At 39.7% G+C, this 12,750-nt stretch overlaps 1 protein-coding gene across 1 annotated transcript in view; it reads left to right on the forward strand.

Annotated features, from left to right (window-relative positions):
• The window catches only part of ARHGAP6 (Rho GTPase activating protein 6), a 64,442-nt gene that overhangs the window by 23,011 nt on the left and 28,681 nt on the right, over window positions 1-12,750 (forward strand). Inside the window, exons 2-3 of the mRNA XM_080612753.1 lie at window positions 466-537; window positions 10,679-10,935. Coding sequence (XP_080468879.1) covers window positions 466-537; window positions 10,679-10,935 — 329 coding nt within the window. The remainder of the gene's footprint in view (window positions 1-465; window positions 538-10,678; window positions 10,936-12,750) is intronic.

Below are 12,750 nucleotides of genomic sequence, written 5' to 3' on the forward strand. Positions count from 1 at the left end.
GAATTTATCCTGGAGGTTAGTAATCCTCTTTCTCCAAATAATACCTTCAGCTCCACACCTGAATCACACTCTTGTGACTATGGATGAGGGCTAACCAGTACCTTTTATGGTACTTGTTATCAAGAGCATCCAGCAACAAACCTCCATTGTTAAGCCTTCAAAATCAGCTTTCCATTCTGCTACATGGGCTGTGTGACCACACATGTGCAGGTGTGCCCCAGCAGCAGGCAGAGGGTTACGTTTTGGTTCCCCAGTACAACCTTGTCATTCAGGTGAACAGCGCACACTCCCTTGTGCTGAAGCACTTGTGAGAGTCCCTAGCCTTTGTGAAATGTACCCCACACCCTTCCTGACTCCAGGTGCCATGTCCATTTCATTCCATGTTCCTACAGCTTGTACAGCAGTTTGTTCAGCATTCTTTTGCTTCACTTCCCTTTTCTTTTTTGTTATTTCCCCCTCTTACAGATGGACAAAAGAGGAAGAAATCGTTAAGAAAGAAACTGGACTCTTTAGGAAAGGAGAAGAACAGAGACAAAGGTAATATAAAATGAGTACATATTTACTGCTCGAGTATTTAATTTTGCATATGAGACTTCTTTAGTCTTAAATGTGTACTTTCTGGAAAAGAAAATGTTACTGAGCTGATGTACTGCCTAGGTATTTATTTCAAAGTTGAAAAACATGTTTTATTGTCTCTGTTTGTCATTAGTATAACCCAGATCTTTTCAACTGAGAGGTTATTTCCTGGGAGAAAAGGAGGAGTTAAAGGACTGCATCTTTTCTTCATTGTTCTTTCTCCCCAGTGCAGAATGTGGGATCCGGTTGTTTACCAGCATTTGCACTCTCCTCGTTCAGTTTGCAAAGCACATAAACTCAGCCCTAATCAAGCAAGTCAGTTGGTTTGCATTGCTTTTTTTAACCTTAGGAAAATAGCCCATGTTTAAAATATATAAATGCTTCAGTGCTACTGATCAGTTGGGTTTCAATAGACTCCATGTGACGTGGATTTACAGGTATGGTTGTACTCTTTTGTTTAGACACTAATCAGCTTTATGGGCTGGGTCCTAATCCATTGGATTTGGCCTGTAATTTGCAGCCAATTAAACTAAGTCTAGATATTGAGACCTGGAAAGTGCTGCTGAAATTGTGGTTTTCTGCATGTAAGTAGTTGTGCATCTAACTTTGTGTTCCATCCTGGAAAAGAAGTTCTGAAAAGTATTAGTAAAACACAGTTTCATGAACACACACCCACAAACATACAAACTTATAACGGGAGAATTGTTTTGGTTATTCTGATGTTAGTGCTTGTAATCAAGTTTGGCAGGATGGGACTTTGAAATTCCATTGGAAAAATGAACATGGCCATTTGAAAGTTACTTTAGATACTTGTCAGGAAGAAAATGTTTTCCTTTTAGTTTTTGTTTGGTGACTTCATACATGGGATTATTATTTTCTTGGTTTAAAAATGGCTATGGAAAATATTTGCATTAACTTTTCTAAAGCTGTAAGTCCCCTGACATATTTGTTTGGATAAATCCAGTGGCCTCCCTTGCGGCATTGCTTATATCAAATCTTTCATTTGTTATGAGAATTACTTGATGTACGACTGAGCCCACATGCAGAAGGAATCTTTTAGGAAGAGGTTTACTGATCTTATAGGATTTCTACCTTTGAGAAAGCTCTATCTTGTACTGCTCCTGTAAATGCATTGCATTTGGCAGTAACATAATGAATTAGTCATTATGTTGCTTAATTTTCTCCTTGGTTTTGTTTTTGTTTTTGTTTTTGTTTTTTTCCCATAGTCTTCCACACAGTTAAAAGTGCAAAGCAGCATAGTTCTGTGTAAAACCTTCCTCGCTTTTCATTGCATTTGCCAGATACTTATTTTCATGGCACTCTGTGGGTTTCTCTGCTGTATCACTTCTTGCTTTTTTTTTTTTTTTTTTAAATGTTCTGTCTCTCACAATTTTTTGATGCTCTGAGGGCTTTTATCTTTTTATCTACCCCCTTTTGTGGTATAACTTTGATAATATCCTTTGAAAGTTTCTATTTAGAAACTCTTTTGAGAGTTTAAATACATTGTTGTTTTGTTCTCACTTTTTTCATTGCAGTAGCAGTTCTTTTAGCAATAATAAACTGATTTGATAATTCATCAAAGACCAAATTTTGCTGTGTCACGCAAACCTGGTGGATCTTTGCAATTGCACTTCCAGAACTCTTCAAATGCCTCTTTGGTGCCTTGAGAAGTGATAGTTTACTTTAGTGGTGCAAATGCTTAACTCGGAGTTGTGCTTTATTTCTCTAAATTCTCTGTTGCTGAAGACGTTTCAAACAATAAATTTTCTAGCATTGCCTTGTATTGTTTTGTGAATTCCTTGTAGCCTCATTTTGTTTCAGCTGACCTCTGTTTCTGATAATTGCACAACTGCACTGGCTGAGTACTTACAGATAACATTATTTTCTGCTACTACATTCCTGTTCAGAGACTTTTTTGTGTGTCCACCTTGTATGATAGCACATATACTTCATTTAGTTAGTATCTTTGGGGATATACTTTCTGGTTTTATTACAATGGGTTTTCTGAGTGAACTTTTCCATTTAGGACTCAGTAGTTGCCCACAGCAAAGGTCATCAATTTTATAATTACTCATCCCTGTATATATTTATCTACTTCCTGTTTTCCAGCATTGCTCCTATCTTCTGGTTAACTATACCCAAGCATTTTTGAAAACCACTGTGCTGATTCTCTTAATTTTAATTCCTGTTTTTTTGGTTTTGGTTTTTTTTTTCACTTCTTTTCACTTCAGGCATTTCAAACATCTACCCATTTGCTTTTATCCTCCTTCTCTCCTCTTCCACTGTCTTATTCTCATTTATAAAGATGGCTTACATACTCTTTCCATATATAAAATGTTATAGGACTAACTCTTGAGGGGAGGAGAACCCAAAACTACGCAAACAGCAGAATCTATATTTCTGTCTTTCCTTCAAGATGTCTGCATTGACATGGGCATCAGGTTGGTCAGCAAGGTTACAAAGCACCAGGAAATTGGAAGGAATCAGGTTCCCACCATGTTGTGTCAGCAGAGTGAAAAGAAACCCATGCCAGCTCTTATTTGTTTCCAACAGCAAACACATTAGGCAAAAATAACCCAGATAGCAGCTGCATATGGCCCCTGGCTTCTCAGGGTTTCTGTCCATGGTTTTTTCTGGTGTGCACTTCTTTGTCCTTCTCAGTTACTAAAGATCATCTGCCCCACAGATACTTGCTGAGCAGACTCTTGATCCATGATGGTAGAGGGGATGAGCAACCAGGCAAGTTGCTGCGTTGTGCCTTGTGGGACATTAGCCTGGCACAGTTGGTGAAAGGCAGCTGTTCTCCTATAGGAAGCAGCAGCACCAGCATCTCTCCCAGCCTCAGGAGTTAGAAGGGAAAGTTGCCCAGCTTTCAGGTGAGAAGCTGGATCTGGAAAGTAAAATGTAAGGCCTCATGCTGCAGGTATCCATAAGGATGAGCCTGCCATGCTCACATCGTGGCCAAGCCCCACCACTTTTTCTGAGCAGTGATCTCCATGTCACCCAAAGTCAGAGTTTGACCTCCACTTGGTGCGTGCGTGTCACAGTGAGCTGGAAGTATCATCCTGGTTCATGGCATGGTGTTTTTTTAACAAGCCTTTCTACCATTTATTTTATAAAGAGTATCTTCCATTTCTAGGCAATCAGTCCAAAGCAAAGACTCCACACTGTGAATGTGTGTGCAGTCACACAAAAGGCTAGGAGGATTTATTTACCCACCTGGGCAGGTCCCTAGTCCTTATGTCCGAAAAGGATGTCTTCCTTCTGTTTATTTTGTGGTTTGCAGTATTTTTTCAGTTGATTTTTCTGGGGTTTTTTGGTGGTTTTTTTGTGGGATTTGGTTGGTTTTTTTTTTTTGTTGGTGTTTTGGTTTTTTTTTTTTTTTGTTGTTGGTTGGGGTTTTTAGGGGGGTGGTTTTGTTTGGTTTTTTTTTGGTAGCCAGTCTAGATGAGAAAGAAACAGTGACACCAAGCTGCAGGACACCAGAGGGGAAGTAGGGAAGGCAATTTCACAGTGCTTTATAGGGATGAGTTGCCTTAAGTCAAAGAGTATTTTTATCCCTTCAGCATCACTTCTGTAAGCACAGTTGCAGTTTGAAGAGTATGTAGTTTATTCCAAACATTTTGCCTGGGAGACCCCACATAGCAGGACAAGTAACAACTGAGGGGGCCATGTTAGGTCTTGTCTGGAGTACATCCTACCTGAAAAGTTGTTTTTTAATAGATAGGCTCCTAAAGGTTAATCCTGATGATCACACAGCAGTGTGTGATTCTGTGTGTGGGTTGCAGGCAAAGATCACTGAGATGTGCCTGACACAGGAAGCCAAAGAGCTGGAAAAAAGGCCACTGCGCTGATCATGAGGGAAGCGTAATGAAGGCCTTGCTGCAGGATGCATGAGGCATGAGCAGTTCTTGAGAAAGAGCAGGAAGTACTTGCGTGCTTGGTCTTGCCTGAGAAACCTTCTCCTTTAGCGCTGACATGCACTGAACTACCTTAGGGTGTAGACTTCTGGAGTTACTCTCTCTGGAGAGGTACCACCTTGCTGCAATTTGTGCCCAAGACTGTTCTTCATCGCACCCCACCAGCTGGCTGCACTTAAGCATAACCAAAAGGATATGGTACTCATTTCTTCTAGGACTGTTTGGAGATGTAATCTCGTATTTTAGGGCTCAGTCTAATCCCTGGAGTTCTTACTCTCCTAACATGACATTTTATTTAGATGGATCAATCAATCGACCTATCTGTTAAGTGTTAGTTTCCACAAACTGTTATACTTTTGAAGGCCAAAAAAGGCACTGAAGTAGAACTGAATGTACTTTAAATGAGATTCATATTTTTATTTTGCCCTTTTTGACAAGTACATCCATTGTCATCTCATTAAAAGGGGAAAAATTCTAAACTAAGTGTGTTTTTCAATTGCTTTTACATCACTGACTCACCAGAGCATGATATAGCAAAACTTGCTGGATGTAAATAGACAAAACAGGAGAGCAGACACTACACCCAGATATTTAAGTAGTATTTTCAGCTTCCATCATTCAGTGTCTTTGCTTTTTTCTACTCAGCCTCTTTGTTATTAATGGCTATCATGACGCTCAATCGTGCTGTCTACGTATGTCTCTAAACATTTGCTTTAGCTGCTGAGAAACAGTACTCAGGCTGGAGGAGCAGTAAAACGTCAGTGCTGCTTAGAATAAGAAATTCTCAGGATGCTCTGCATGCTGGCAGCTGGGTACTGTTTCCTTACAAATCCACTTCTAATTTTGATGGCAGCAGAAGAGGAGACTTTTGTCTGTCTTCTGCCAGTGATACGGGGGTCAGCATAAGCATGCCTGCTTGGAAAGTACACACAGGCATTCCTGAGAGAGACACCTCCCAGAAAGTATATCTCCTAGAAGATTTTGTCGGTAAACCAGCTCCATTTTGCCTTGGTTCCAGTAAAACCTACAGGTGAGCTAACAGACATGCTCAGAAATAATAATCACTTGTTATGTGATTTGTTGAGCAACTGAGAAGCATCCATTTTGCTGATGTTTCTATGCGGAATGTAAATACTTGACAGGTTCATCTGTGAGGCCTTAGCAGAGCTGCTGTGTAAGCTGGAGTTCCTGAGAAAAGGCCTTCCTCTGTGGTCTTTCCATATACTCTCTGGTATATGGAGATCCCGCAATAGGCGTTTGATTTTTCTTTAGTTCAGAATTCTTGAAAACATCCTCCGTGTTTACTTCCCAGCCATGCTCAGTAAATTTAGAGGTATTTTTCAGTGCTTTCATTTGTTCTTCAGCAATTCAGCCTATCATGATGTCAGTGTGCCTTGGCGCATCCTAAGGGGAGAGCTCAGTGAATGAAGTATTTTTTTTTTACAGTTTATCAGAAATGTGCTGCTTTTTTCCCAAGCCTTTCCAGCACCCCACTGTGCTTTGTAAAAAACTTTGAAAATGTTTCTCATGCTCTCTACACATACAAAAGGTGTTTTTAAGCAACACTGTCATATTTTGAAGTCAACTAAAGTGCTGAAGAACCTCTTAATTTTTAAAAAACAAAAACCAAAGACATACCGACAGAAAATGCTTAAGTTATTGGGAAGGCCTTATATCAATCCTTGAAGGTCAGTGAGCTCCAAATAGCTGGGGTAGAGAGTTTCAGCCGTAGAACTGATCCTGAGAACATCGTGTTATCTTGAGGCAGCGCAGGGGTTTTGATGAGCTGTCAGATGGAAGGAGTTTTGCTATTTCCATTATGGATCAAGGTTTCTGTTTTCCTTATTTTCTTTCTTTCATCATTCTCTATGGTCCCAAAGTAATTAATTTCCATTAACAAAACAGTTGCCCAGTCTGGCTGGCTGGAGAGTTTGGTTTAAAGACCCCTCCCTACTTAAATATTTCTTTTAAATCATATTATTGTCTGAGCTGTCTTCCATTCTGTTCCTGTCATTTAAATGGAGGTAGTACAAAGGCCTCAGTAGATCTTGGTCACAAGGTTCTAACAGCATAAAACCAGCACTTAAAGTGCTAAGGAGACTATCCAAAGTTGCTATAGTGTATGCTGTTCACTTTGTCAGCATTGCAAGCCTCATTAGGATCTAGAGAATACACCTCACTGGTTCTTAATAGACCATTATGGTTTGTGGGATAGAAACCAGAATTTTCACCAGCTGAAACTTCAGAGAAGTCTTTGAAACTATACTTAGATGGGGTGGCATGAGGCCAAGTAAACAAACTGTATGGGTCAATGTCCTGGATGTCTTATTTGATTAGAAGAAAAGGATTTCTGATCACTGCAACTCTTATTCAGTCTGGCTGGGAGTTATTCTGTGGTATGCTGCTTTTTATTAGAAAATGCTGATTTACCACTACAGAAAGATTTCTTAGGAACATACCAGTTTTGATCAAAATTTTTGTTAAGAAACTTGCCTCAGCAGCAAGATGGACTTTCTGGTAAGAGAAATGATGAACTTCTCCAAAATAGCAACTTGTATCCTTTGCCAGTAAACACTAAAATCCAGAATGGATCAGAAGTCAAGTCCTTATGTGCTGCCGGCCCAGGGTATGAGTCTGTTCCCAAGCTGATTGCGCAGCCTGCCAGGTTATTTCATATTTTTATATGGTGCTTTCTACAAAATTTCTTTTTAAACTGCCCACTCTTCTAATTCAGTAAGTGATCAAATTTTTTTTGGTCTCCAGAAAGTAACTAACTCAGTAGCTTTGGCATGCAATGGGTATATATACAACAGACCAAAGTTTGAGCCTCTGCTCTAAAGAACATTTCTTCATGCAAATGAAACCTCTCTAGCAGAGGTGAACCCCAGTCTACAGCAGTAAATAGTCAGTTGATGCTTTTACCTTAATTATGAGATCAGAGCCTCAAACCTACATGTCTGAGTCAGTGCCTTTTCTCTCCATCAGTGAGTTGCTAAATTCATTGCACAATTACAACTCCTTTGTTTTGGGGTTTTGGTTTGTTTTGGGGTTTTCTTGGTTTTGCTTGTTTTGTTTTGTTTTTTTTTTGTGAATCTGAAATATCAAAAGAGCTAGCATTCACTTTAATGGACATGAGATTACTTGTCCAAAAAGGAAATTGTTGGGATTGAATACTTCTGAAGAGTGGTGGTCAAAACATGTTCACCACCACCACCCATAGGCACACTAGATTTGGTGGGAACTTAAGGCTGTAGCCAGTCTGCAGAGGGTGCAACCAATTCTTTTAATTTCAACAAAAGAGCAATTGGTTTTGCAATTTTTTGCAAAAAAAAATTACTGGTTTTGCCAATACTTTAACGTAATTAGCACTGCCAACCAGCATCACTTCCATCTGTATTTAGTCTGAAAATCAGCCAGTTGGTTTTCATCCAGTTCCTCATCTCTCTGCCAGACATTGAGATATTGGGGAAGTGCTTCATGTCCTCTGAGAAGGAGGCCTACAGCAAAGCAGCCTAGAGTAGAGGCTCAGGGTCCTTTCACTGCTCAACAGGCACATTGAGCAAGAGCAATTAAAAACCTGGCATCCCACACCTGAGAGCTTTCAAGGAGGAGCAACAGCTACCTCAAAATACCAGCCTTTACATAATGAAGTCAGAGAGAAGGTCATTGTAATGGAATTATTTCAGTGAAGCAGTGTTGAGATCCTACTGTAAGATCAATGGCATCAGCATTCTGTTGGCCATCACTGGCCTACATACTGCTGTCCTATCACAATTGGACGTATGAGTGGCTGTGGGACAAAATCAGAGAAATATTTAATGTTCAGGATTTAATTTGGCTCAGTGGCTTTTCTTAGGAAATGTTGTGGAAGGACAGTTAAATAGGGGTGCTGGAGGTATAATAAAGTACGCAGATAGAACAACAGAAGGGGGAGACATGTTGCCTATGTGTGTTTCAAGTTTGTGGTCTTAAATGTTCATTGGGAAGATAATTCAGAACAGTAAAATATTAAATACTAATATTCTCATAATTCTATAGACACACTCTGCTAGGTACATGAGGGACGGGTCTAACTCTGGACTCCTGGAACTGGCAATCCCTGCATTGCTTGATACCCATATGATGATGTTCTTTCTTGTCCTAAATTAAATGCATATGGTTTTAGGTGTCATTCTACTCACAGGTTGCTTCCAGACTTGCTTGATATGTGAGGCTCTGCTTCCTGATTTAGTTTTGTTCAGCCACCGAAGATAGTTCATGTCTAACATTTCATACTTATAAAGAGCAGCAATTTTACTCACCAAATCAGAACAACAGGCCCTTGTCTCTTTAGTGCGATAGGCTAGAAGTGTCTTCATTCAAGATTCATAAAATATACTCTTGCTTTCAATGTCTTGCTTTAATCTTAGCGGTAATGCAAGTCGAGGTAAAATTTGAAAGTGTCATCAAAGCTGTAGTCAGACTTTAAGTCCCTAGAGGAGCTTCAGCCTTTAATCATTTACTCTATTGTCTAAAAATAAGGAATTTTTATTTCTTTGCATTTTTTTCCGTTTTTTTTTTTAAATTCTTTTTTTGATACATTAAAGAAAAAGCTGCTTTTAATATCTGATGCTTTATTTATTCCTGATACAGTCGGGTCTGAAGCTGGAACCTAGTAGAACTTGCAGCTGTTTTCACCAGGGTTAATAGAGTTAATAGCTGGTTTTTCATTCCATTTGAGCACAAAAAGTTCTAGTTGGCAGTCTGGCCCAATGGCTTTGGTTCTTCTAATCTCAGATAGGTCTAGATTTGAAACTTCAGTGTTAGTTGTTGTTGGCTGATAGAGCATTTTTCTTGTTTTGTATAATATTTGAGCATTTTACTTTGAGACCAGAAGCGTGTGCTGGTTTTGTACGTTACAGCTATATTGATGTGGGATGGGATGATGTTCTTTTTGTTAATTGAGAGAAACCTGTATTCTCACATATTTTTGTATATCTATATATTTATATTTGTACTGTTACCAAGGACCTTTATACTGATATACCACTATTAAACTAGTTTAATCTTACCAGTATGTTAAAGCAGTATAGTTCTTATATATTATTTATATTTATGCCCAGCTGGCAACCCAGAACCATGCAGCTGCTCGCTCACTCCCCCACCTTCCTCCCCCCGCTCCCGGAGGAATGGGGAGGAGAATCAAAAGAATGTAACTCCCATGGGTTGAGATAAGAACAGTCCAGTAACTAAGGTATAACATAAATCACTACTGCTACCACCAATAATAATAATGATAAGGGAAATAACAAGGGAAGAGAATACAACCGCTCACCACCAGCCGACCGATACCCAGCCCAACCTGGGCAGTGAGCTAGCCCTTCCGGGTAACTGCCCCCAGTTTACATACTGAGCATGACGTGCTGTGGTATGGAATATCTCTTTTGCTAGTTTGGGTCAGGTGTCCTGTCTCTGCTTTCTCTGGGCTTCCCCTCCCCCCTGGCAGAGCATGAGACTCACAAAGTCCTTGGTCAGGGTAAGCATTACTGAGCAGCAACTAAAAACATTGGTGTTATCAGCGTTATTCTCAGGCTGAAAGTCAAAAACACGGCACTGCACCAGCTACTAAGAAGGAGAAAAATGACTGCTACTGCTGAACCCAAGACATACATATTTAAACCCATATCCTTGGAGGCTTAGTCTGAATAGTGTATGTGTTTACAAGATCCCTGTACAGGTAGATGCATACCTTCCTGACCTGTAACGAGGTCCATGCATGTTCTTGTACCTCTTGACTCTGGTGCCCTGCAGCATTTCTGAAAAAGAAATCTGGTGAAGTGGTCTGAAACATGAGAGATATAGCCAAAGGTGCTTGACTTGCAGTTGCTATCAGTAGAAGTTAAGATCTTAGATCTGCTCCCAAGTGATTTTTCCAAGATTATGTGTGGTATATCTTGCATGATCCAACTGGAAAAAGGATTAAGATGCCATGGGCTACAATTACCTGGCACATTTCCACTATTATTTTATTATAATTTGAATATTATTGTTATTATTGTTATGCAGTCCAGTACCTCCTTGGAATTATTATATATTTAAAGGGACTTTGGATTGTTTTTCTGTTTAACAGCTTAATACTCAATTCTTTTTGTGCTAAATAAATATCAGATGTTCAGTAAATATTAATTTTGTTGTTGTTGCAGAATTTGTTCCCCAGGCTTTTGGAATGCCCTTGTCCCAAGTGATTGCTAATGACCGGGCCTACAAGCTCAAGCAAGACTCTCAGAAAGAAGAGCAAAAAGATGTCTCAGATTTTGTGGCCTTTCTCTTGCCATTTGGAACTAAAAGGCAGAACAAAGAACTTTCAAGCAGTAACTCATCTCTTAGCTCAACCTCAGAAACACCAAATGAATCCACTTCTCCAAACACACCCGAGCCAGCGCCACGAGCAAGGAGGCGTGTAAGTAAACCTATCATGTTATGGTGCATGCCAGTAGATCCAAAGGCTCTAGCTGTAGCAGGGAAAATCCCTGTTGTATCTGTGGGCTGTGGAGTATTTCTTCTGTCATGTTCAAACAGTGATTTCTTTTTTCAGGTGGAGTCTAGCCTGGTCAATACCAGAAAATTCTAACTGTCGTAGGAATCTTTCTCTGGTGCTGCTGGGAAAAGATCATATGATCTGTCCAAGTCTGTAACAGATAGCAAGGTGGTAAAAAGATTTTTTAGAAGTCTTCCTATTCACTTCCTTTATCTACATCCAGTCTAGGTCTTTTAGAGGTAACAAATTCCATCCATCTTCAGCCTAATTTTTTCAGCTGGGTAACAAATAAACCTATACGATTGATATTTATATGTATGTTTCTGTTAATCTACTTTACAAACTTGGAAATAAATCTAACTATTAATCCCTGTCCTAGTATTAATAAAAATCCCCATGGTCTAATTCTGATCATGTCCTTGGTGGTGAGTAAGAAGTTGTCAGAGTAAATTTGTACCAGGCTCTTTGAAGGATGTTTCTGTGTACAGGGTATGAGGATGCTTTTGGCAGCACAGTGTCATGGTTTGGGTTGAATGTTAATCCTGCATGTAAGATAGGTACCTGGCAGACCATTTGTTTGCAGTATTCTGTATGCTCTGAGCTTTCCAGTTTTCCAGCACTGCAGCTACTAACAGTAGTAGATTTTTTTTTGTTACCATGGGATAAAGATTCTAGAATTACTGCTTTTTAATTTCATTTGCAATGAATGTCAAGTAATCTAAGAAAAAATTTGGGGTACAAGAACAGACCTTGGAAAATAAAATATTTTCTTAGAATCTTCACCTTCTTTCATCCTAGGATAAAACCTGCTTCAGAGGCATGCTATGTAGGGCCTTTCAAGCCAGGGTGCTAAGATGGGTAGAACTGGAGTAAATTGCAAATTAAGAGAAGATTGAAGAGCCTCATGACCTGCCTTCTTTCCCTCTGGTTGTCAGCTGAAGTTTGAAATGTCTTCATTCTGTCAGCAAATAGCTGAGGGCATGATACTTGAAGATGTTTGCATTCTTACATATGCGTAACACACAGCTGTTGACCTGTCCAGAACAGGAAGTTGTTTTCAAATAAAAGTGCAAAGTACACTTGAATGTAAACATGAAGGGTAACCGGCCAACTTCTTTCAGAAGATAGTGACAAAAAAGAGAAATTCGCCCTAGATACCCATTGGCTTCAGAACCTGTTTTCATATGAGGGAAAGGTAACTCATGTGTCCAGATATGGGTCATCTGATGTTCTTTTCAAGCGTGTTAAAATCTCTGACATGCATTTGACCAGCCAGGAAGCAGAAGGAACCTGGACCCTTTTTTATATCCAAGGGCTCAAGCTCCACCAGGACCAAGTTCTTTGATGCCTGGGAAGGGGTTTTGCTTGTTTGTTTTGGGTGTATTTTTGGCGACACTAGTACTGCAGCTTTTAGGGTGTTGAATTTGAACCTTTAGTCCATACTCATGAGGATGCAGTAGCACATGGTTCACCTACAGAAAAATGAGTAGGCGAAGGTGGGCAGTGTGACATGGGGGGGATCTGGCATTTTCTCTTGGAAGTGAACCTCAGTCATTCAGTGATGTACTTCATGAATTGTCAATTATTTAACATTAATATTAACTCACATCCCATATCTTGTCTGGTTTTGGCCTTTATACTTCTGCTTATCAGTGTACTTACTCTACTCCCTTGAGTTTTTTAGGGGATCATAAGGAAGCTTGCACTTATCTTTTATCTCTTGGGCAATGTTTCACT

The sequence above is a fragment of the Psittacula echo genome, assembly GCF_963264785.1.
Source record: "Psittacula echo genome assembly, chromosome: 3".
In the NCBI taxonomy this organism is placed as follows: Eukaryota; Metazoa; Chordata; class Aves; order Psittaciformes; family Psittacidae; genus Psittacula; species Psittacula echo.